Source organism: Ictalurus punctatus, chromosome 5 (assembly GCF_001660625.3).
Source record: "Ictalurus punctatus breed USDA103 chromosome 5, Coco_2.0, whole genome shotgun sequence".
Classification (NCBI taxonomy): Eukaryota; Metazoa; Chordata; class Actinopteri; order Siluriformes; family Ictaluridae; genus Ictalurus; species Ictalurus punctatus.
The window spans coordinates 13,980,784-14,001,854 of NC_030420.2; the positions used below are offsets into that span (position 1 = coordinate 13,980,784).

The following is a 21,071-nucleotide window of genomic DNA, read 5'->3' on the forward strand; positions in this document are numbered from 1 at the left end:
GCAAAATCAATATTTTTGACAATACTACTCTGGGCAATGTTTTGCTAGGAAACCTTTGGTCCTGGCATTCATGTGGATGTTACTTTGACAAATAGCACCTACCTAAACACTGTTGCAGACCAAGTACACCCCCTTCATGGCAGTGGTATTCAAAGAGTTCAAGGTGTTGATACTGTCTCCAAATCTCAATCTGATCGAGCATCTGTGGGTTGTGCTGGACAAACCAGTCTGATCCTTGGAGACCCCACCTGCCATCTTACAGGACTTAAAGGATCTGCTGCTAACATCTTGGTGCCAGATAACGGCACATCTTCAGGTGTTGTGAGGTCCATTCCTCCACGCCATGATTTTGTGAATTAATTTGTGCATTTTCAAAATCCCTCGTTTGAAATGTTTAACAAACTCTGAAGCAGCATTTCCCAACCTTTTTTCAGTCACAACACCCTTTGAAAACTTTATTTAAAAAAATAAAATAAATAAAAAACCTTGTGGCACCCTACACAAACACTAATGCTAGACACTTGCTTTCATAAATCCATTTAAAATTAGGTACGCAAAATAGTTACAATCAGGACCTTTAGGACAAAAAACATACCCACTGAAACCAATTCAAACTGCGATATTTAATCCCTGTGACGTTTAAGCACAAAATCATGCATTATGTGTTAATAAGCTTATATTTTGTTGACAAGGGTTCAAAACATTGAATTTTTAAAAACATTTCTGAAATGTGTACCATTTTCTCAGGTTTAGCCTATGGGGAAAAAATATGCTTTTCTTTTTTCCTGATTCTGCTGTATTATAGTGCATTGCAGACCAACTGAATAAATGATGCAGCTATACTTGTGTGGGTGTGTTTGTACGGATATCAGAGCTGTGTTGTGTGTGTGAACAGTTTGAAAGAAAAATTATATTGTACTGGAAATCACAAATCCTACTCCATGTATACGAATCAAAGAAGGAGCGTTGAAGATTTCTGCATTATGGAAACAAACTGGCATTTAAAGGGTAAAAATTCTGAAAATGAATGAATGTTTGGTAGTTCTGATCACTCGGTGAAAGTGGAAAAAAAAAATGAATATATCATATTTCCACGACAGTTTGACATTTTTGTCCTTTATGGACCAGAGTGTTAGGTTTTTTTTTAAAAATCTGACCCTGCATCAAAAAAAAAATTAAAAAATTAGTGCATCAAAATGAATGTTTCAGTGACATGGACATTTTTGTCTTCAATGGACCCATGTGTAACTTTTTTTTTAATTGACACACAAGGGTAAAGAAATGTCTTTTGCACTACACACACACACACTGTCACACGCTAATTACTTTGGCTTGAGAAAGCCAACATACTGTTTTGCTTTATAAACTTATTATTCTTCTAAGACCCAAAAAATTTAATTGTAACTCCTCCCAGAGCTTTCAAGCTACATGCAACAAACTTGCCATGGACCTTCAGCCTCTACTGCAGAGTTGCTATGACTTTTCCAAGTGGTCGGAATTCCAGCTCCAAAAGTATTGGGACACCACCTAGCTGATGGCTTCCTCTCTCAAACCAAGATCAACGTTTGTCATGACTAACTTTACCTATCTAGTTATTAGGATAAAACACGCATACTTATGTTGACGTGCTGCTGACAGCGAAGGGGGTCAACGAGGGGGAATGAAATTTTTTTTTTTTAATTACTGTGTCATTATTTCAGACATCAGATTATATTATATTTTATATATCTATATCTTTATATATATATATATATATATATATATATATATATATATATATATATATATATATATATACATACATACATACATATATATATACATATATACATACATACATACATACACACACACACATATACATACATATATGAGAGAGAGAGAGAGAGTTTTATACACATTTTAGCAATTTAGAAATGTCAGATAGCACCCCAGGCTGCTGCGCGACCCCGATTGGGAAACATTGCTCTAAAGTATGGGATCTCTACATTACACTATGCTGTTATTATCATGACATTATATTCTAATGTGAGTAATATTTTGATTTCTAATCATTATTTCTAGAATGTGAAAACTGGAAAGCCAAGGTCACTGCATCATGCTTATTAACTGCAATGAATTGAGTTGGCCTACTTTACCTGATTTTACAGCTGTATTGCACATTTATGGTATTATTTATCTTTCCTGTCCCCATCAGAAAACATTATCTCATGTTACTTTTGCCAAACACATCTGAACTTTATGAGACAACTCTGTGGATTATGAATGACAGAACATTGTCTCAAACACTTTAGTCTAGAATTTCAAACCACAGCTCATGTCCTGAAGCATGTGCATTATACAATGGTGGGCTTTTATGATGAATGTCAAGTCAGAATTGAACAAAACCGGGCTTGAAATGCATAGGACATAATTTCATAGACAAGAATTTCAAAAAAAGTGTTGAAGACCAGGAAAATGCACAGAATACCATCACCTTCAGTTTGTTTGGGTGTCTCACCTGGTTGACCAACACTTGATAATATTCTCATACTGTGACAGATTACCTGATAAATATCAGAAATGTTGTATTGTAGTTAGGGACCTGTTATTTAATACAGCCTAATTAAGAGTTCTGAAGTAGTATTACCAACATTTCCAGACTATAAGCCACTACTTTTTTCACACGCTTTGAACACTGCGGCTTAAACAATGATGCGGCTAATTTATGGATTTTTACAGGCTAACGAACTTCATGCCGCCAAAACATTTAGCCTCGTCACATCGGACCAATGAAATTACCGAACAGGTCACAGTGGACCAATGAAACTGTTTGAATTAAATCAAACGCACTCACACTAAATTCTTCAGATCAGTCATTTTGCGCTTCATGCGCACACCCTCATCATGGAAAACACACAAAGAAATGCATATGATGCAGCTTTCAAGTTAAAGGTGATCGATCTGGCTGTCGAAGAAGGAAATAGCATGCGAAGAGCAACTGTTGCTCAAGTCTGCCAGTGGATCCTAACAGCTTGGAGCAGTGTCAAAAAATCTACTATCACCAACGGGTTTCGAAAGGCTGGACTGCTGCGTGATGAAGAGGACAGCACAAGCTCAAGGGCGAATTTGCCTCGAGACGTAAGTGACATTGAGAGCGACAACGAAAGAGACTGAGGAAGTGTGTGACGAAGTACCGGTAATTCTGAGGCTGTTCAATTCCGACACTGAAGACGACGACTTTAGTGGTTTTAGTGCGCAGGAGGAAGATGAAGATAGCGATCACTGACTTTTCCTTGTAGGCAACTGTATTTTTTTAACCAGCCATGTTACAAGCACTGTTCGGAAAAAAGCATTTACGGTACGTATTTAATTAAAAGTTAAAAAAAAAAAATCTTTCTATGTAAAATCTTTGTGTAAATATCTCATGTTACAACATGGACACCTGTGGCTTATAGACAAGTGCACCTACATATGAACAAAATTTTTTTTTCTTTTTAAAGTTAGTGGGTGCGGCTTATATTCAGGTGCGCTCAATAGTCCGAAAAATACGGTAGTTGAAATTCTGCAACAAAACATTATTTACCTAAATATTTTTGGTAGTTTATACCGTTACGTCAGGGGATGTATTGTGCTGGTGTGTGCTCTCTCTCTCCCCGCTTTGCGTTCACAGATCACACCGCCTTAATTGGACGTGCTGATGATGTGCACGGGGATTGGAGAGGAGATGTGTCTTAAAAGAAAGGATATTATGTTGGGAGAGGAATGCAGATGGGTGGCGTGTGATCGTGTGGGAACAATTGAGCAAGGAATGTTTTCTTGGTGCTTGAGTGAACTCGCTGATTGTTTATACTGTGTACGAGTGAAAGAAGCGAGTAATTGAAGTGTTCCTATCGTGGTGTTTAGGTAGGCTATTGTGTTGTCCCATTCCCCTGTCTTGCCTTATGTTGTGGCTGAGTGTACGCCTTATTTGTATATATTGTAACCTATTGTAAATATTTATTTTCTTGGCATCATGAAAACTAAAGGTTGGGTGCCATTTATTTTGAGTCAGTCTTTTGTTCCGTTTTGAATCAGCAAGGGAACTAGATTATTTAACTAGATGCGGGTCAAGATAGTGCCTGTTTTGTTTATTATTTTGGCCTTGCCCAGCCCTGAAGAGATTTGCTTTGAGTGATTTGTTTTGGGATTATTTCCTTCTTATCGACCTCATTATTATGATTATTAGTTATGTGATTACTTTTTATATGTTACACCTCGACCCTAGACCGGGGTTGAGAATTTTGAAAAATAATGATACTAATTGAGTAATCGGAGGGGGAAAAAATAGATCAAACTATGATTAGAATAATTGTTGGGTATACTCAATGCCTTTGCCCTTATCTCACCATTTCATTTTGATAAAAAGCTGTATACAAAAAAATAAAAAATAAAAAAATAAATTAAAAAAAAAAAAAAGTCCCAACTAATTGCAAAAGTTCTGAAAAGTCTGTTGCAATAAGGATTAAGTACCTATTTTGCTCACCTTGCTGAGGATCTCTTCAGTGTCAGACTGAAGCTCTGCACTCAGCTGCATACGGGACAAATGGGCCTGTAACAGCAGGTTGGTCTTCACGTGGGGGTCATTAAACTTGGGGTTGCTCAGTTTGTGAGGCACCTTCTGGGCTAGCTATACAGAATAAAATACATATATTAATCACTGAAGCCAAATGGCCTCTACTAAAATGTTTTTGAATTTGAGTATATAAATGACCTGATGGAGCAGGGTGTCTTCATGATGTCTGATTGGTATGTTCTTGTACTCAGCGGCATTGGAGATGATCTCAAGCAGACCACGGATTTTAGTCTTGGCATTCAGAGACATGCTGAATAATTCTGAAGAAACAATGAAAATTTCTGAATATTCTTGAAAAACAAAAATGCAAACAATTTCTGAAAGCATTCTGATTTTCAAATATTCAACTGCAGTGCATGGACATTATACACATTAATGGTGGAAGAAAAAAACCTGCACAGATTCACAGTGTTTTCCTGTCCTTTGTTTTCACTGAACCAAAACACTATTTGTGTGTGTGTGTGTGTGGGTGTGTGTGTGTGTGTGTGTGTGTGTGGATGAGAAGCCAAATGCAGAGATTCTTTCAATAATATCCGTGTATGTGTAGCCAGGACCTAAGGAACCACACAAATGGAAAATGTAATAAGCAAAGACAGTAGGCAGACCACTGTTTAAAACTGTCTAAATTGTTATCTCACCAATGGTAGTATAGTTAATGTAGTAGTATGCTGCAATCATGCCCAGATTGAGAGGGGCAACATCCATCTCATCCTCAATGCTGATGCACTTGGACTGCTCCAGATCCTGCAGTGTGTTCTCCACCAATTCCGACAGGTGGTCTGACAGATGACGATGAGACATACCTGCCATGTATAGGGCAGTCAAAAATGAATATAGGATGTGAATAAAAGTATCACATTTAAATTGTTGATTAGACTTGTTGGGAGCCCACAGCACTGTCTTACCCTGAAGATTATAGTAGTTGGGGTTCTGGGTCATTCGGCGGTAAAGGAAGGTCCACGTTAGATAGTCCACAGCATCCTGCTTGTTTTCCACCGTCTTGGTGACTATCTCAGCATTGAAGTGGTCATGAAGACGGTGGTCCAAATGAGATTCAACTGGCAAAGGCTCATAAAGGAACTTCTTGAAGAAGTCCTTACATAGAACATTAGAGAGAACATTAATGAAGATTATGAAGAAACAATGGGGAAAAAAGTTTACACCTTGAAAGATTATATGTAACTTGTATGTTATACCTTTTTAGAGCCCTGGCACATAATGACACAGCAGCCCTCATCATCCTGTAGGGGACGATTGGCCTTCCCCACCATTTGCAGCACATCATAGATTGGGTAATCTACATAACTAAGAAAGCGAAACAAAAAGGCCAACAATAAACTTCATAATCAATACACACAGAATTGAGATTTATGATGACTACTAAATATCTTTCAGAATTCAACTTCCATAAACACATACGCATGAATTTTCCCGTTGTAATACTGTGTGTCCATGACGATGACCAAGTGGGCAGAGATGTTGGTTCCCCAGCAAAGAGAACGAGAGGCCACCACAACCTGAATGGCACCTTTTGTACAAGAAAACATGTGATAGAGAAAAGAGTCAAAAAGGAATGCTAAGTTTTATAGAGCAGCACTGTCTCAGCAAGTCTTAACCAAAAACTGCTAATGCAATACCAGCTCCTTCACTTATGAAACACCAGAGGAATGTATTGCTCTAACAAGCTCTATGCCACAGATTTTGCCGTTTAGACAGATGAAACTCCACGTGAACGGAGCATTCTACAAATATAACCCCAAATTCACACTGGGCACTGCATTTCTGTACGAGCTTCAGGTAGCAGAAAGAAGCACTTTATTTATTTATTTAGTAAAAAAAAACATTTAATCTGCTTTGACATCAGCATTCAATTAGTAGTTGTAGGTGAATTTACATTTCTGGCCATAGTAAATAGTAAAATTAGTCTAGCACACGAGCTACTGGAAATCCAATCTATTACTATAACCCCCTTTAAATGACTAATTATACTCACCTCTTGCTCGTTAACTCACTAGAGTCTTTTATTTATATTAAAAAAAAAAAAAAAAAAAAAAAAATATGTTCCACAGTTTTCAACTCAAATTGCTATGAAAAATTATATAATGGGATATAACACCACGATGAGGAAATCTGCTCCACACTCCACCATAGTAGGTGCCAAGCTAAATGCTTTTGCCAAACTGTCCTGTAGAGGGTGTTAATACAACAGACAGGACACAAAGCACACATTAAACATGAGTTTGGTTTTTGGGTTAGGAATTTCTTTGGGGTTAATAATAAAGGGGACTAATATCAGCATCCATGATTATCATTATATTGCAACTAGGACACAATGAACATGCGGGTTTCAATTTGGTTATATATTATAAATGTCCATTTAAAGAGGATTTTGGCATTTGGAACTTGTTTTTGCAATGACCTTGGAAAGTTTGTCCAGGTCATTAAGACAGCAGCTTAATTTTTAACACCATGTCAGCATCAAGGGTGATATTCATGGAAGAAGCGAGGTTATAAATAAATGAATAAAAATAATCACACAAAAGACTAAATAGGCCTACAAATACATTAAAACACAATTAGATAGACATTTTGATTTTAAGTCAAAATTTTAAAGTATAAAATATTCCATATTGAGCAAGTTAAAAGTTTGAGCTGTTTCAAGTCAATTTGGGATAAAAATTCTAATATTCTTTTAGGCCTTAACTTATCAAATACCTGATTAAAATGTGATTGTCTGAGGACATTTTGAAGCAGATTTTATTGAACTGTTCTGCTTTTAGTCAGAAGCCATCCTACAGTGGGGGGAAAAAAGTATTTGATCCCCTGCTGATTTTGTACGTTTGCCCACTGACAAAGAAATGATCATTCTATAATTTTAATGGTAGTTGTATTTGAATAGTGAGAGACAGAATAACAACAAAAAAATCCAGAAAAATGCATGTCAAAAATTTTATAAATTAATTTGCATTTTAACGAGGGAAAAAAGTATTTGACCCCCTCTCAATCAGAAAGATTTCTGGCTCCCAGGTGTCTTTTATACAGGTAACGAGCTGAGATTAGGAGCACACTTTTAAAGGGAGTGCTCCTAATATCAGTTTGTTACCTGTATAAAAGACACCTGTCCACAGAAGCAATCAATCAGTCAGATTCCAAACTCTCCACCATGGCCAAGACCAAAGAGCTCTCCAAGGATGTCAGGGACAAGACTGTAGACCTACACAAGTCTGGAATGGGCTACAAGACCATTGCCAAGCAGCTTGGTGAGAAGGGGACAACAGTTGGTGCGATTATTCGCAAATGGAAGAAGCACAAAAGAACTGTCAATCTCCCTCGGCCTGGGGCTCCATGCAAGATCTCACCTCGTGGAGTTGCATTGATCATGAGAACAGTGAGGAATCAGCCCAGAACTACACGGGAGGATCTTGTCAATGATCTCAAGGCAGCTGGGACCATAGTCACCAAGAAAACAATTGGTAACACACTACGCCGTGAAGGACTGAAATCCTGCAGCACGCGCAAGGTCCGCTGCTCAAGAAAGCACATATACATGCCCGTCTGAAGTTTGCCAATGAACATCTGAATGATTCAGAGGACAACTGGGTGAAAGTGTTGAGGTCAGATGAGACCAAAATGGAGCTCTTAGGCATCAACTCAACTCGCCATGTTTGGAGGAGGAGGAATGCTGCCTATGACCCCTGGAACACCATCCCCACCGTCAAACATGGAGGTGGAAACATTATGCCTTGGGGGTGTTTCTCTGCTAAGGGGACAGGACAACTTCACCACATCAAAGGGATGATGGACGGGGCCATGTACCGTCAAATCTTGGGTGAAAACCTCCTTCCCTCAGACAGGGCATTGAAAATGGGTCGTGGATGGATATTCCAGCATGACAATGACCCAAAACACACGGCCAAGGCAACAAAGGAGTGGCTCAAGAAGAAGCACATTAAGGTCCTGGAGTGACCTAGGCAGTCTCCAGACCTAAATCCCATGGAAAATCTGTGGAGGGAGCTGAAGGTTCGAGTTGCCAAACGTCAGCCTCGAAACCTTAATGATTTGGAGAAGATCTGCAAAGAGGAGTGGGACAAAATCCCTCCTGAGATGTGTGCAAACCTGGTGGCCAACTACAAGAAACGTCCGACCTCTGTGATTGCCAACAAGGGTTTTTAAACTAAGTACTAAGTCATGTTTTGCAGAGGGGTCAAATACTTATTTCCCTCATTAAAATGCAAATCAATTTATAACATTTTTGACGTGCGTTTTTCTGGATTTTCTTGTTGTTATTCTGTCTCTCACTGTTCAAATAAATCTACCATTAAAATTATAGACGGATCATTTCTTTGTCAGTGGGCAAACGTACAAAATCAGCAGGGGATCAAATACTTTTTTCCCCCCACTGTACATGACTGACAAATTGGTGCCTCTACATCCATTAATTAAAAACGTGTGAGTCTTGAATGACCTATGCGACATCATGTCTGATTCTAACAATTTTTTTTTCTGCCAATAAAAGGATTGATTTCATTAAGTTTGTCATCCTCATATTCATCCCAGTTCACTTGCCACTAGCTTATATAGTAGTTCAGTCTGCAGTCTGATGGTGGGATAAGGTACTCGCAGTTTTTCATCCAAAGTGCCTTTTTAGCAACCATGTGTGCCTGCTCATTAACAGAAAACCCACAATGGCCTGGTAACTAACAAAAAGGAATGTTGTAGTGCTGTTTCTGTTAAAAAAAATAATAAAAAAATAAATAAATAATAAAGAAAGAAATGACACTGTCTAAAATACAGGGGGGGGGTCTTATTATTGGCTGTAATAATGGATCTTTGTCCTGGAATGCAGATGCCATGGTGCATGGTATCCAACTACTAGTGTAGCAGATCCAGTGTCCTCCACTAATATTGGCACACATGGTAAAGATGAGCAAATAAGCCTGTGAAAAATTCTTTGTTTAACCTTTTGATCAAAATTCACAAAAGCACTCTGCTCTCATGGATATCAAACAATCGCAAACAATACAGGTTTGGCAGGGTGCATTATCCTGCTAAAAGAGGCCACTGCCATTAGGGAATACCACTTCCATGAAGGGGTGTACTTGGTCTGCAACAATGTTTAGGTAGGTGAAATGTGTCAAATTAACATCCACATGAATGCCAGGACCCAAGGTTTCCCAGCAGAACATTGCCCAGAGCATTGTACTGCCTCCGACAGCTTGCTTTCTTCCCATAATGCATCCTGATGCCATCTCTTTCCCAGGTAAGTGACGCACATGCACATTTTCTTACACATCCACATGTGAAAGAAAATGTGATTCATCACTGCCACATGGTCCAGTTCTGATGCTCATGTGCCCATTGTAGGCACTTTCAGCGGTGGACAGGGGGCAGCATAGGCACTCTGACAGGTCTGCGGCTAAGCAGCCACATATGCAACAAGCAGCAATGCACTGTGTGTTCCAACACCTTTCAATCATAGCAAGCATTAACCTTTTCAGCAATTTGTGCTACAGTAGCTCTTCTGTGGGCTCAGACCAGACCGGCTAGCCTTCCCTCCCCATATTCATCAATGAACCTTGGGCGCTCCTGACCATGCTGCCGGTTCAGTGATTGTCTTACCTTGGACCACTTTTGGTAGGTACTAACCACTGCATACCGGGAACAAGACCTGATATTTTAAAGATGCTCTGACCCAGTCGTCTAACAAACCATCACAATTTGTCAAAGTCGCTCAGATCCTTATGCTTGCCCATTTTCTCTGACTCCAAAATTATGAATCTCTGCCACTTAATGCATAGTAAAGAAAAATAATGTCCAGTTACTGTATCAAGATCTTAATCCTGTTCCAGCATCCTTCTTTTAGGAGTTTGTTTGGTTGCCAGAACTATGTTAGCCAGGACTCCACACCCACCTCAGACACTAACAAGGGCATGCACAGAGCCACAGACATCCTGCAGATATGTACGAGGAATACAGGGATGGTATATTCAAGCGACCACATACAGTGCTTACATTGCTGAATTGTTCTGAGAAGAGAGACAATATGGCAGATATAACCAAAAGATACAACCCAGAGCAAGTCCAATTACTAAGGCATTAATACCAATTGGGATTAATACCAATAAATTATCACTTGAATGCCACAGCCTATGAGCATTGTTGCTAAAGTTGTCTCAAACTCGTTTCAAGAACATGACAATGAGATCAGTGTTCTTCAGTGGTCTTCCCAGTCACTGTATTCGAATCCAATAGAAGACCTTTGGTATGTGGTAGAAGAGGAGATCTGCAGAATGAAAATGCACCTGAAAAATCTGCAGGAATTGGGTTATGCAAGCATGTCAACATGGATCAGAATTGGGGGGGGGGGGGGGGGGGGCAAAAAAAAAAAACCCACCCCATCCTCAATTCTTCATGACATGGTTTCCACAAGATTTTGGAAACATTTGAGAGCAAAGTGAGGCTCTACCCAGTATTAGTATTGCTAGGCGAGTGTACATTTCATGCATAACCTTAAAGAGCTTCCTTGTTTCTGTTCTCATGATGTGTTTAAACAGTTGAAAAACAACTGAAAAACCTCTCATCCTTCATCTGGACCTTTTAGTTTAGTTAATACTTTCTAATGTAATGTCAATCATCAATCCGAGACTGAGATAATGACAACATTCACGATATGGTCAGAAGGTTTTAAAAGAGACACAGCTTGTCAGTGTGTTTAACTTATCTGTGCTTGAAATTGCTAAACATTTTAAAAGTTCAACTTGGACATGGATATTTGGCCATCTAGTGGATATCACTTCTAATCCACCAGATGTACATAAAGTACACAGGCAAAGTATTGCTAACAATGCCACTAAAGCTGCCACTGCTTCTTCGCACACACACAACCAGGCATTAAGTAGAAAACAGGCTAACTTGTTTTGGTAAAATACGTCTTTTCATACCAGAGTTAAAGAGCTGTTCAACTGTCCTGCGTTCCATAATTGAGAGTCCTTCATGCAGATAACCCACACCATTAGAGAGGGTCTCTTTCAGTGCACCATCAGACAGCTTCTCCAGGATTGGAGCCAAGTCTTTCTCAGAGCAGTGTAGGAACCTACAGAGCAGTACTGAAAATCAATCAGAGCTGAGGAGTGGAGATGTTCCAGGTCTGTCATTAAAATCTAGCCTTAGCATCAAACATCATATCAAAGTTAAGGCAAGTATGAACAAAGAGATGGCTAGGCCACTGCACCTTTGTGGAACCACATCAGCAGCACAGAAAGTTAATATGTCAATGGCAGTGAGGCGAGTCTGTCTCCGAGAAGGTACGAACACCAAAGATGGCTTGGATGGAGAATGCTTCATGATGGTATGGTACACAGGTTTAGCCATAGACAGAAGCCGGGTTTGTGTGTGACTCACGTTGAAACCCTTTGGGGGGGGGGGGGGGGGGGGGGATTGGAAGGAGGGATTGGGAAGAATATTTTATATTATATATAAATACAGAATACATAATACATATTAATAAGCATGGAATATTTCTTCACATTTCAAGTATTAAAATATGTACAACTTTGAACAATTTTCAAATCAAATCAGTGTTTGAGCCAGAGGCCTATACCTGAATGTGAAGCTCCAGTGGCACAGGCCTGACATTTGGGTGGAAGTTGAACGTTGCAGTGGTGCTACAACCCAACCAGTGGGCCACATCTTTAGCGTTTGACAGAGATGAGCTTAGTGCCACAATGCGGATGGGACGCTCAATCTGAGAGGAGATGTACCTCATTCTTGAGCAGATTACTTCTAGGACAGGCTAAAACCGCAGAGGAAGAGGAAAATTTTTTAGAATTAATCAATGCATATTTTCACACCAAAATAAATAGCCTACATGTTCCAAAACAAAATCCCCTTTACAGCATTTATATTATATTAATCATTAAATAGCAGTAACATCAAACCGAGGAAACGCACATCAGGCCTGTTTATATAATGAGCCTTACCCCATTCTCTCCACCAATGAGATGAGTCTCATCCACAATGAAGAGACTGACATTCTGGACATTCTTCCTCTGTTTCCATCGGCGGGACAAAATATCCCACTTATCTGGGGTGCTGATGATGATGTCACCTTTTCCCAGTAGCTTGAGGTCAGTGCTGGTCTCTCCAGTGAGTATGACTACCTTCTTATTCAGAAGGCCTTGAAACTTCTGGTGCCAATCCACAAATACCTACATACCAACAGTAGAAAAGCTGACTTTCTTTCTATTCTAGGAAAAATATATGTTATGCACAGAAATGAATAAGAAAGTGTGCATTTCTAGTGTCTTAACGAAAACGGACAAGCAGCATGTCATTCCCCAAGCAGCGGACGGTTACTGTAAAACCCTGTAAATACATGCACACATTCTGCATTTACAGTACTGTGACAGAAAGAGAGGGGGCTGTTTCAGAGCATCTTTCATGCTGGAAAATTGAGTTAAGCCGAAAGATTACAAGAGATGGGAGGAAAGGCTTCCAGAGGTGTCAGTAAATATCGGAAAATTCAAAACACCAACACAACTGTCAATCATTACAGGTTAACATGTCCATTCTCTTATCTAGCATTTATTGTTGGGAAAATAAGACTGAATTATTTGCATATTTTTGAGGGATAACTTGTAGCATCATATATCGTGCTCCTACACAAAAAGCGTAAAGGTTGGCAGGCCTGAACTAAGCAGCTAAGAGCTGGATCTGTTCAACCCCTGTATTAACAAATCCACTGTTAAAATAGACAAAAATTAGCAAATGTGTGAGACTAGGATAGGGCCACTTCTGTGCACATACTTCTGAGACTCTCCTTATGAAAGCATTGATGCAGGAAATTCAATTTGTAGCCCATGTACAACTTTTAAAGTGTGGACTGACGTATTATTTGCTGCATAAATAAAACAGACTAATACATGCCCTGAAGCTGGTGTTTCATGTTCACCCAAATATGAAAATTCTGTCAATTACTCACCCTCATGCCGTTCCAAACCCGTAAGACTTTCGTTCATCTTTGGAACACAAATGAAGACAGTTTTAATGAAAGCTTGGAGATTTCAGTCCCTCCGTTTACAGTCCAAGTAACCAAGACTTTCAAGCTCCAAAAAGTTCATAAAGGCATCGTAAACGTAATCCATGTGACTCCAGTGGTTTAATCCCAATTTTATGACATGATATGAATGCTTTGTGTGTGTAGAAAAACTAAAATTACAAAAAATTTTTTTAAAAACATTTATATATTTATAAAAATAAAAAAATAAAAAAATTAAAAAGGGCAAGCTCTGCAAGTCCTACTTTGTACAGACATCTGGGTTACAAAGAATGTTCTTTGACTCAAGTTTTTGTACAATGTCAAAGTTTTGGTTACTTGGACTGTAAATGGAGGGACAAATCTCCCAGTTTTCATTTGTGCGCCAAAGATGAACAAAAGTCTTATGGGTTTAGAATGACATGAGGGCGAGTTATTGATGACAATTTTAATTTTGGGTGAACTATATCTTTAAGACAACTAGTTGACTACGTTGCAGAATTGTTTATCAACTAGTAACAATACTGTGCAACCCTTGCTTGAGTGGTTTAGTGTTTTAATCAGACATTACAGATCTTACTTGTGCTCTCACTGTGTATCAACGTGTCTACACCGCGAGTGAGGAACACGGCCTCGTTACGAACATCACTTCCGTTATAATAAAGAATAGAAATCACACTGATACATCATATAATGAAAAACTTAATTCAAACTAAACCTTTTAAGCAACGTGCTACAGCATCACTGTCGTGCTTCCGTGCAACACAAATACAATTTTATAAAGTTTGATTTCCGTGGAGTTTAATATAAAATGCTCCCCTGCGTTAGAGGACCTGGAGGTCATGTTGGGAATAATGGGTAACGTTGACAAACAGTAAACTGAAGAAAGTTATTGTTCTTGACTCTGGATGTCAGGCTAAAGCTAGCGGCGTCGCATTATGTGCGTATGACGTCATGCGCCACTGACTAGGAAGCGGCTTATACTTCTGGTAAGTAAAAAAAATGCTTGTGTTCCATTTGAGATATTACCTTTCTAAAATTCATACTCTAGATGGTAGCGTACATAATGCATAGTGTAAGTGTAGTACTTCATTTGGGACACAACTTTAGTATTTACTCTCCGAAGCGTGTTTTCCGAACAGAAGTAACGTAATGAGTAAACGCACGCCGTTCAGCACACAGACCACCTAATCCATAATGAGATTCTTTGACAACGATTTTTATAATCGATTATTATCGATTTTATCGATTACTTGTTGCAGCTCTAGTTGGAATTAGGCTTATATAACCATATTGTTGAGCCTAAACAATGAAATATTGCCACAATACCCAGCAGTGTTTATTGCAGATTATAATAGACCTGCCAACCATTGCTCAATTTTGCATTAAAGCTAAATAAAATTGCATAAAGCTAGTTTGGGCTACCATTTAAAAATATGTCAAAAGTGCAGGCTTCTTCTTCCCATTAAAATGGCAAATGAGCCAATCGTAATAGTATTTTTTCCAGGTCAAGAAGAAAAGAACGATGGAATCAATAAGTGTTGAAGAAATGATGGAATCACCTTGTAATTTGCATTTCTAAAACAAATACCAGCACCAAAAATGCTAATTAGTCTAAAAATGCAAATTAGTCTGCAGTTAAGAGTGCTTACAGACCTTAATGACTTAATGGCTAATTGAAAGGAAACAGGGTCCCAAAAAGAGAGTTGTCAATTGAAACAATGTAAAGGATGAAACTCTTTCAAGAAGGAAATCAAACAGTGTGGCAAAAGATGTTTGTTGTTCCCAGTTAGCGGTGTCTAAAATTAGCAGCAAGTATAAACAAAATGGAAAGGTTATAAAAGGAAAACATACGGGTAGACCAAGGAAGACAACAAAGCATCAGAATAGAAAACAAAACCAATATGCCTTGAAAATAGACAACAATTGAAAAACTGGGCAGAAACAGGAGTCAATGTTTGTGACAAAACTGTAAGAATGAAGCTGAATGAAATGGGATTTACATCTAGAAAATCCAAACGAAAACCAGCACTAACACCTAAACAGAAAAACAAGATTACAGTTGACTAAAGAGAAGCAATCATGGAGTGTCGACTGAAATTTTTGACACTTTTCTCATTCCATCGATGGAAAATAGATGGAAGTCATTTTGCAGGATAATAATGCATCTTGCCACAGAGAAAAGATTGTTAAAGCTTTTCTTCAGGAAAGGCCTATCAACTCGGTGATACGGCCAACAAATAGTCCAGATCTTATTTTAGTCCATCACAAGGCTCCATCCTGCAAAGTTGATCTGTCGACTGCTATTTGAGAGATTGGGAACCAACTTGATGGAGAAAATTGCTTTTCATTAGTGAAGTCTATGCCTCAAAGAGAAGAGAAAGAGAAAAAAAAGGAAAAAAAAGAAGAAAAAACCCACAGGAGGAGCAACAAAGTACTAATTGTGATTTTTTTTTGTTGATTCCATAATTTTCTCTTCTACTTGATCTGGGAAAAAAAAATGTCATTAATGAAAATTATTTAATTTGTTTGAGGTATGTTTCACAAAACCATAACGTTCAGCTATTAATCAAAGATTGTTTTGTGTAATATCTGTGATTCGTTTATTTGCTGTGAAGTAAAAAGTCTGGGAGAACATCCAAGTGTGGTGATTTCATAATTTTTGCCAGGGGTTGTAATCAACTGGGCTAATCGATTGGTCTACCACAAGATATAAACATACTGCTCAATGGTGCCAATACTTTACTATACCTTCTAGATTATAGCTTGGACCAAGATGTGTTAACACTTTGAAACAACTGTATGTTTAGGAAGTCTGCATACTTGTTCAGCTAGAGACTCCATGGGTGTGATGTAGACGCAGCGGCCTTCTGAGTTGTGCAGCAGCATCCTGAGAATAGCAAACTCTGCACAGATGGTCTTCCCACTCCCAGTGGGGGCTCCAACAAACACGTTATCATCACTGTTGTAAACAGCATTAAACACTGGGGGAGGGGGGGGGGGGGGGGGGGTTTCACATACATGTACACTCAATATCCACTTTAATAACACCTGTACACCTGCTCATTTATGTGACATTTATTAAGACAGTTGTCCAGTCAGTCATGCATAAAATCATGCAGATACAGGTCAAGAGCTTCAGTTAATTTTCACATCAAACATCAGAATGGGGAAAATGTGATCTCAGTGACTTTAACAGTGGCATGGTTGTTAGTGCTAGATGGGCTGGTTTGAGTATTTCAGAAACTAGTGATCTCTTGACGCACAACAGTCTCTAGAATTTACAGAAAATGGTGTGGAAAACAAAAAGCATTGATTAAGCGGGCAGAAAGGCTACAGTAACCCAAACAACCACTGTACAACAGCGGTGAGCAGAAAGGCATCTCAGAATGCCCAACACTGGGAATGTCAAGGCGGATCAGCTAAAACAGCATAAGACCATTTCCATTTCTGTCAGCCAAGAACAGAAAGCTGAGGCTGCAGTGGGGCACAGACTCACCAAAAGTGGACAGTTGAAGACTGGGGAAAAAAAAGTAGCCCAGTCTAATGAATCTCGATTTCTGCTGAGGCACACAGATGGTAGGGTCAGAATTTGGCACCAACACCATCTCCACCATCCTGAACTGTTGAGACAAGGCAGGGTGGGTCCATGGGTTCATGCTGTTGGCACCAAATACTGACCCTAAAATCTGTGTGCCTTAAACTGCCCAGTTTTGGTGAGCCTGTGCCCTCTGCATCCTCAGCTTTCTGTTCTTGGATGACAGAAGTGGAACCCTGATATTGTCTGCTGTTGTGGCCCACCCGCCTCAAAGTTTGATGTGTTGTGCATTGTGAGATGCTTTTCTGCTCACCATAATTGTACAGTGTTTACCTGAGTTACTGTAGACTTTGTCAGTTCAACCCAGTTTGGCCATTCTCTGTTGACCTTTCTACTCAACAAGGTTTTTCCATCTGCAGAAACACTGCTCACTGGATGTTTTTTTTCTTTATTGCACCATCCTGCTTAAACTAGGGCTGCAACTAATGATTATTTTCATAATCAATTAGTTGGCCGATTATCATCATCATCATCATCGATTAATCGGATTGGGGGGGTGTACTTTCAGTAGAGTTTTTTTGTTTATTTAAAATAAAATCCACAAACCGAGTGCTACAAATACAAACTTCAGACAAAAAAATTTCACAACCGTTTGTCCAATTATACAAGACTGAAAAGAACCCAATACACACACCAGAATATATATTATTCATTTAGGGCTGTAGATTAATTCAGTGCATTTTGTGCATCCATAAAAAACAATGCATAATTATGAATTAAAAAAAATACTTATGAATTAAACTACAATCCTAAATGAATAATAAAAACTCTTTCACTGCACCTTGTGGTTTCTGCTACTCGCTGCTGTTAGGAATATTGTTTTACTTCTGTTTACTTTTGATCATAGTATTTTAATTGGATATTACAGATCTTACTCGAGCTCCCACTCCATCACCGCGTGTGAAGAGCAACGCTGCCTCGTTACTAACAGATCACTTCCGTTATAATAAACAGAAGTTACATTGATACAGCATATAATGACAAACTTAAATTAAACTAAACCTTTTAAGCAACTCGCGACAGCATCACTGTCGTGCTTCCATGCTACACAAACTCCGCTTTATAAAGTTTGATCTCTGCGGTGTTGAATATAAAATGCTCTCCTGCCTTAGAGGACTCTGAGGTCACACTTTCTTCCTCAGTCACATGATTATGCCTCCGTCTGATGGTGACCGAGGTCATGTTGGGAATAAAAGGTAAGGTTGACAAACAGTAAAGTGAAGAAATTTATTGTCATTGACTCAGGTATTCAGGCTAGCGGCGTTGCATTACGGGCATATGACGTCATGCGCCACTGACTAGGAAGCAGCTTATACTTCCGGTTAGTAAAAAAAACGCTCGTGTTCCATTTGAGATGATATTACCTTTCTAAAATTCATATACTAGATGGTAGAGTACACAATGCATAGAGTAAGTGTGTAGTACTTCGTTTTGGACAACTTTAGTATATAGCAGATGCTCTGTGGAACTTTCTGACAAGAATTCTATCTTCTATCTAATGTGACTCAACAAGCAATCTAACGATTTCAAAGCAGTGCTGTCTTGGCTGTCAAACTGTAGTGTGGGTTTATGTTTAAATGCTGATTACACTTCATACTATATAAGCAGTATTTTATGACCAGATACAGTTACACAGAGTAAAACAAAAATGGTTTATTTGGGATGTCCATAAGTGCCCGGTCTAAGAAAAAATTATAATTATTAGCGATGCACCAAAACGAAAATTCTTGGCGAAGCCGAATATAATGAAAAACCTGTCCGAAGGACGAATACTGAACACGTATTTTCGCGTTTGTTCCATTTATTTTGCCATTTTTTTCACCATTGCATGAATTAGTCAAAATGTGCTTTTTACTATTTTGTCTTGCTTTTCAAAGAAAAAATCAATTACAAAAACTACAATTTCAAAATATTTATTTAACACTGAACCTTTTTTTTCCCATTCCAGCAGGCATAGGCTACCAACAAGGCACAATATAACTTTAAATAAATAAATGAGTAAAATAAAAATATTTTGATGTGGTCATCTTTGAGCCCCGCCAATTGAATAGCCTATGTTAGGCCTATAACTGAGAGTTGAAAGAATGGAACACTCTGAAGCCTACAACAAAAAAGTGCATTGACAAGAGTGCAAAAAATGGTTATATTCGGTTATATACGGCTGATTATATTGGGGATGTATACCGCTCGCGTCCCTGTACACCTCGCGGAGTATTATAGTAGATATAGTATAGTTAGATACGTTGTTAATGTTATGTTCCTTGATAAATTTAGTTAATTTAAACTATAGATTAGTTCATTTAGTCCCCGCTGGTTTTTCTGCTCCCAGTCCATAGTACTAGTTCATGTTTCTTGTTTTGTGTTTTGACCCTGTTTTCTGTGACCGCGACTTTGATTCCTGCTTTGCCTCGTTTACGTTTTTTTATTACGATTTGGATTTGTCTGCCTGCCCTTAAATAAATACGTCTTTACCTGCACTTGCAGCCCTACTCTACTCCCTCACATCTCGCGACGTGACAGAATACTCCGGAACAAAAACAAAACAAACGCACGTGTCCACAGTAAACAATGTCACGGTTGTCAACATCCGAAGAGCATGCGCTTGCTGACCACTCGTGCACGTAGATCATGCATGCGCGCGCACCCTGATCTCTCTGAGCACGCTGCCGGAAGTGGAGGTCGTGACATTCGCGTGTCTCGCTCTGGTTGCTAGGCTATTTGGTCACGTCATAAAACACGTCATTGTTTGGTCAAATTTATTTGGCCTTTTCACTTATTCAGGCGAACACCGAAAGTGCTTTTTTTTTTTTTTGCTAGTTTCGGCTGAATAATTTCGGTTGCCGAACATTCGGTGCATCCCTAATAATAATAATTATTTTTTTTTTTAGATTTTATGGCTACATGTGTGCATTCTATTGACATGTGATTGTCAAATCCCGCAGTATATAGCAGTTAAAATTGGACTGGACAAACAAAATATACTGAATAACACTGAACAATGCAGTGTGTGAGCCAAATCTTCAAGTAAAGCATCATCCTAATAAATCATTAGGTCTGTCTTTTATTCGATTTTACTTCACATTTCTTCCGTCACCTATCTGCGAGCATTGAAATCCATAATTACTCTCAATTATGCTGATATGATTATGAGGCAGTTTCCATCCCACTTATCAGTTTACAGACGATTACACTTTTTTGCCACTAGTGGTTTCTACATACACAAAAGGAGCCCACATATATTTATGCACAAGAAGAAATTGATTAATCATATTGTTTAAAAAATTATTTTTAAAAAATGAGTACCTTGGGTCTGAATAGGGTTGAAGAAAGGAAACATGTTTTGGTAGAGGCACTCAAAGGCAGCATTTCTGAGAGCAGATACAGGAAGAGGTTGTAGGTCTAGCAGCTCTGTTGGAGGTGGATACTTTTCTGGCAAGATCAGGTGGCGAAATGACACTGGCAGCTGGGTCTCACATGCTAGGTGAGAGAGAGAAAAAGTGTAAACAGTCAACGTGTCTTCACACTCACTCATTCAGGATTAAAGACTTTTCTAACTTACATAGCCAACGATCTGAAGTGACTCTGATGAAGTACTGTGGAGGCAGCGGCTCAAACACAGGCACAAAAAAGGTGACCAGGTGCTCGTCCTGAGCATACTTGGCCTTGAGCAGGAAATATTCATGGTGTAGGATCACTTCACTGTCAACGTCTTCCACCAAGATCCAGAATGCCTCTGATGACCCATGTATCTAAGAAAGTGTTAGAAGTTAACTAAGGGTACAACAATCTGACAAGATCAATGCATAAACATAAAAGGCAATGACTGAAATTAATTGATGCAGCAT

At 38.8% G+C, this 21,071-nt stretch overlaps 1 protein-coding gene across 1 annotated transcript in view; it reads right to left on the bottom strand.

Moving 5' to 3' along the window:
* Positions 1-21,071, bottom strand: part of snrnp200 (small nuclear ribonucleoprotein 200 (U5)) — a 120,760-nt gene that overhangs the window by 23,272 nt on the left and 76,417 nt on the right. Inside the window, exons 28-40 of the mRNA XM_053680237.1 lie at positions 20,786-20,975; positions 20,530-20,703; positions 16,452-16,612; positions 12,574-12,801; positions 12,195-12,386; positions 11,826-12,004; positions 11,536-11,687; positions 6,014-6,122; positions 5,791-5,899; positions 5,500-5,689; positions 5,233-5,397; positions 4,733-4,854; positions 4,505-4,648 (exon numbers count right to left, since the gene is read on the bottom strand). Coding sequence (XP_053536212.1) covers positions 4,505-4,648; positions 4,733-4,854; positions 5,233-5,397; positions 5,500-5,689; positions 5,791-5,899; positions 6,014-6,122; positions 11,536-11,687; positions 11,826-12,004; positions 12,195-12,386; positions 12,574-12,801; positions 16,452-16,612; positions 20,530-20,703; positions 20,786-20,975 — 2,115 coding nt within the window. The remainder of the gene's footprint in view (positions 1-4,504; positions 4,649-4,732; positions 4,855-5,232; positions 5,398-5,499; positions 5,690-5,790; positions 5,900-6,013; positions 6,123-11,535; positions 11,688-11,825; positions 12,005-12,194; positions 12,387-12,573; positions 12,802-16,451; positions 16,613-20,529; positions 20,704-20,785; positions 20,976-21,071) is intronic.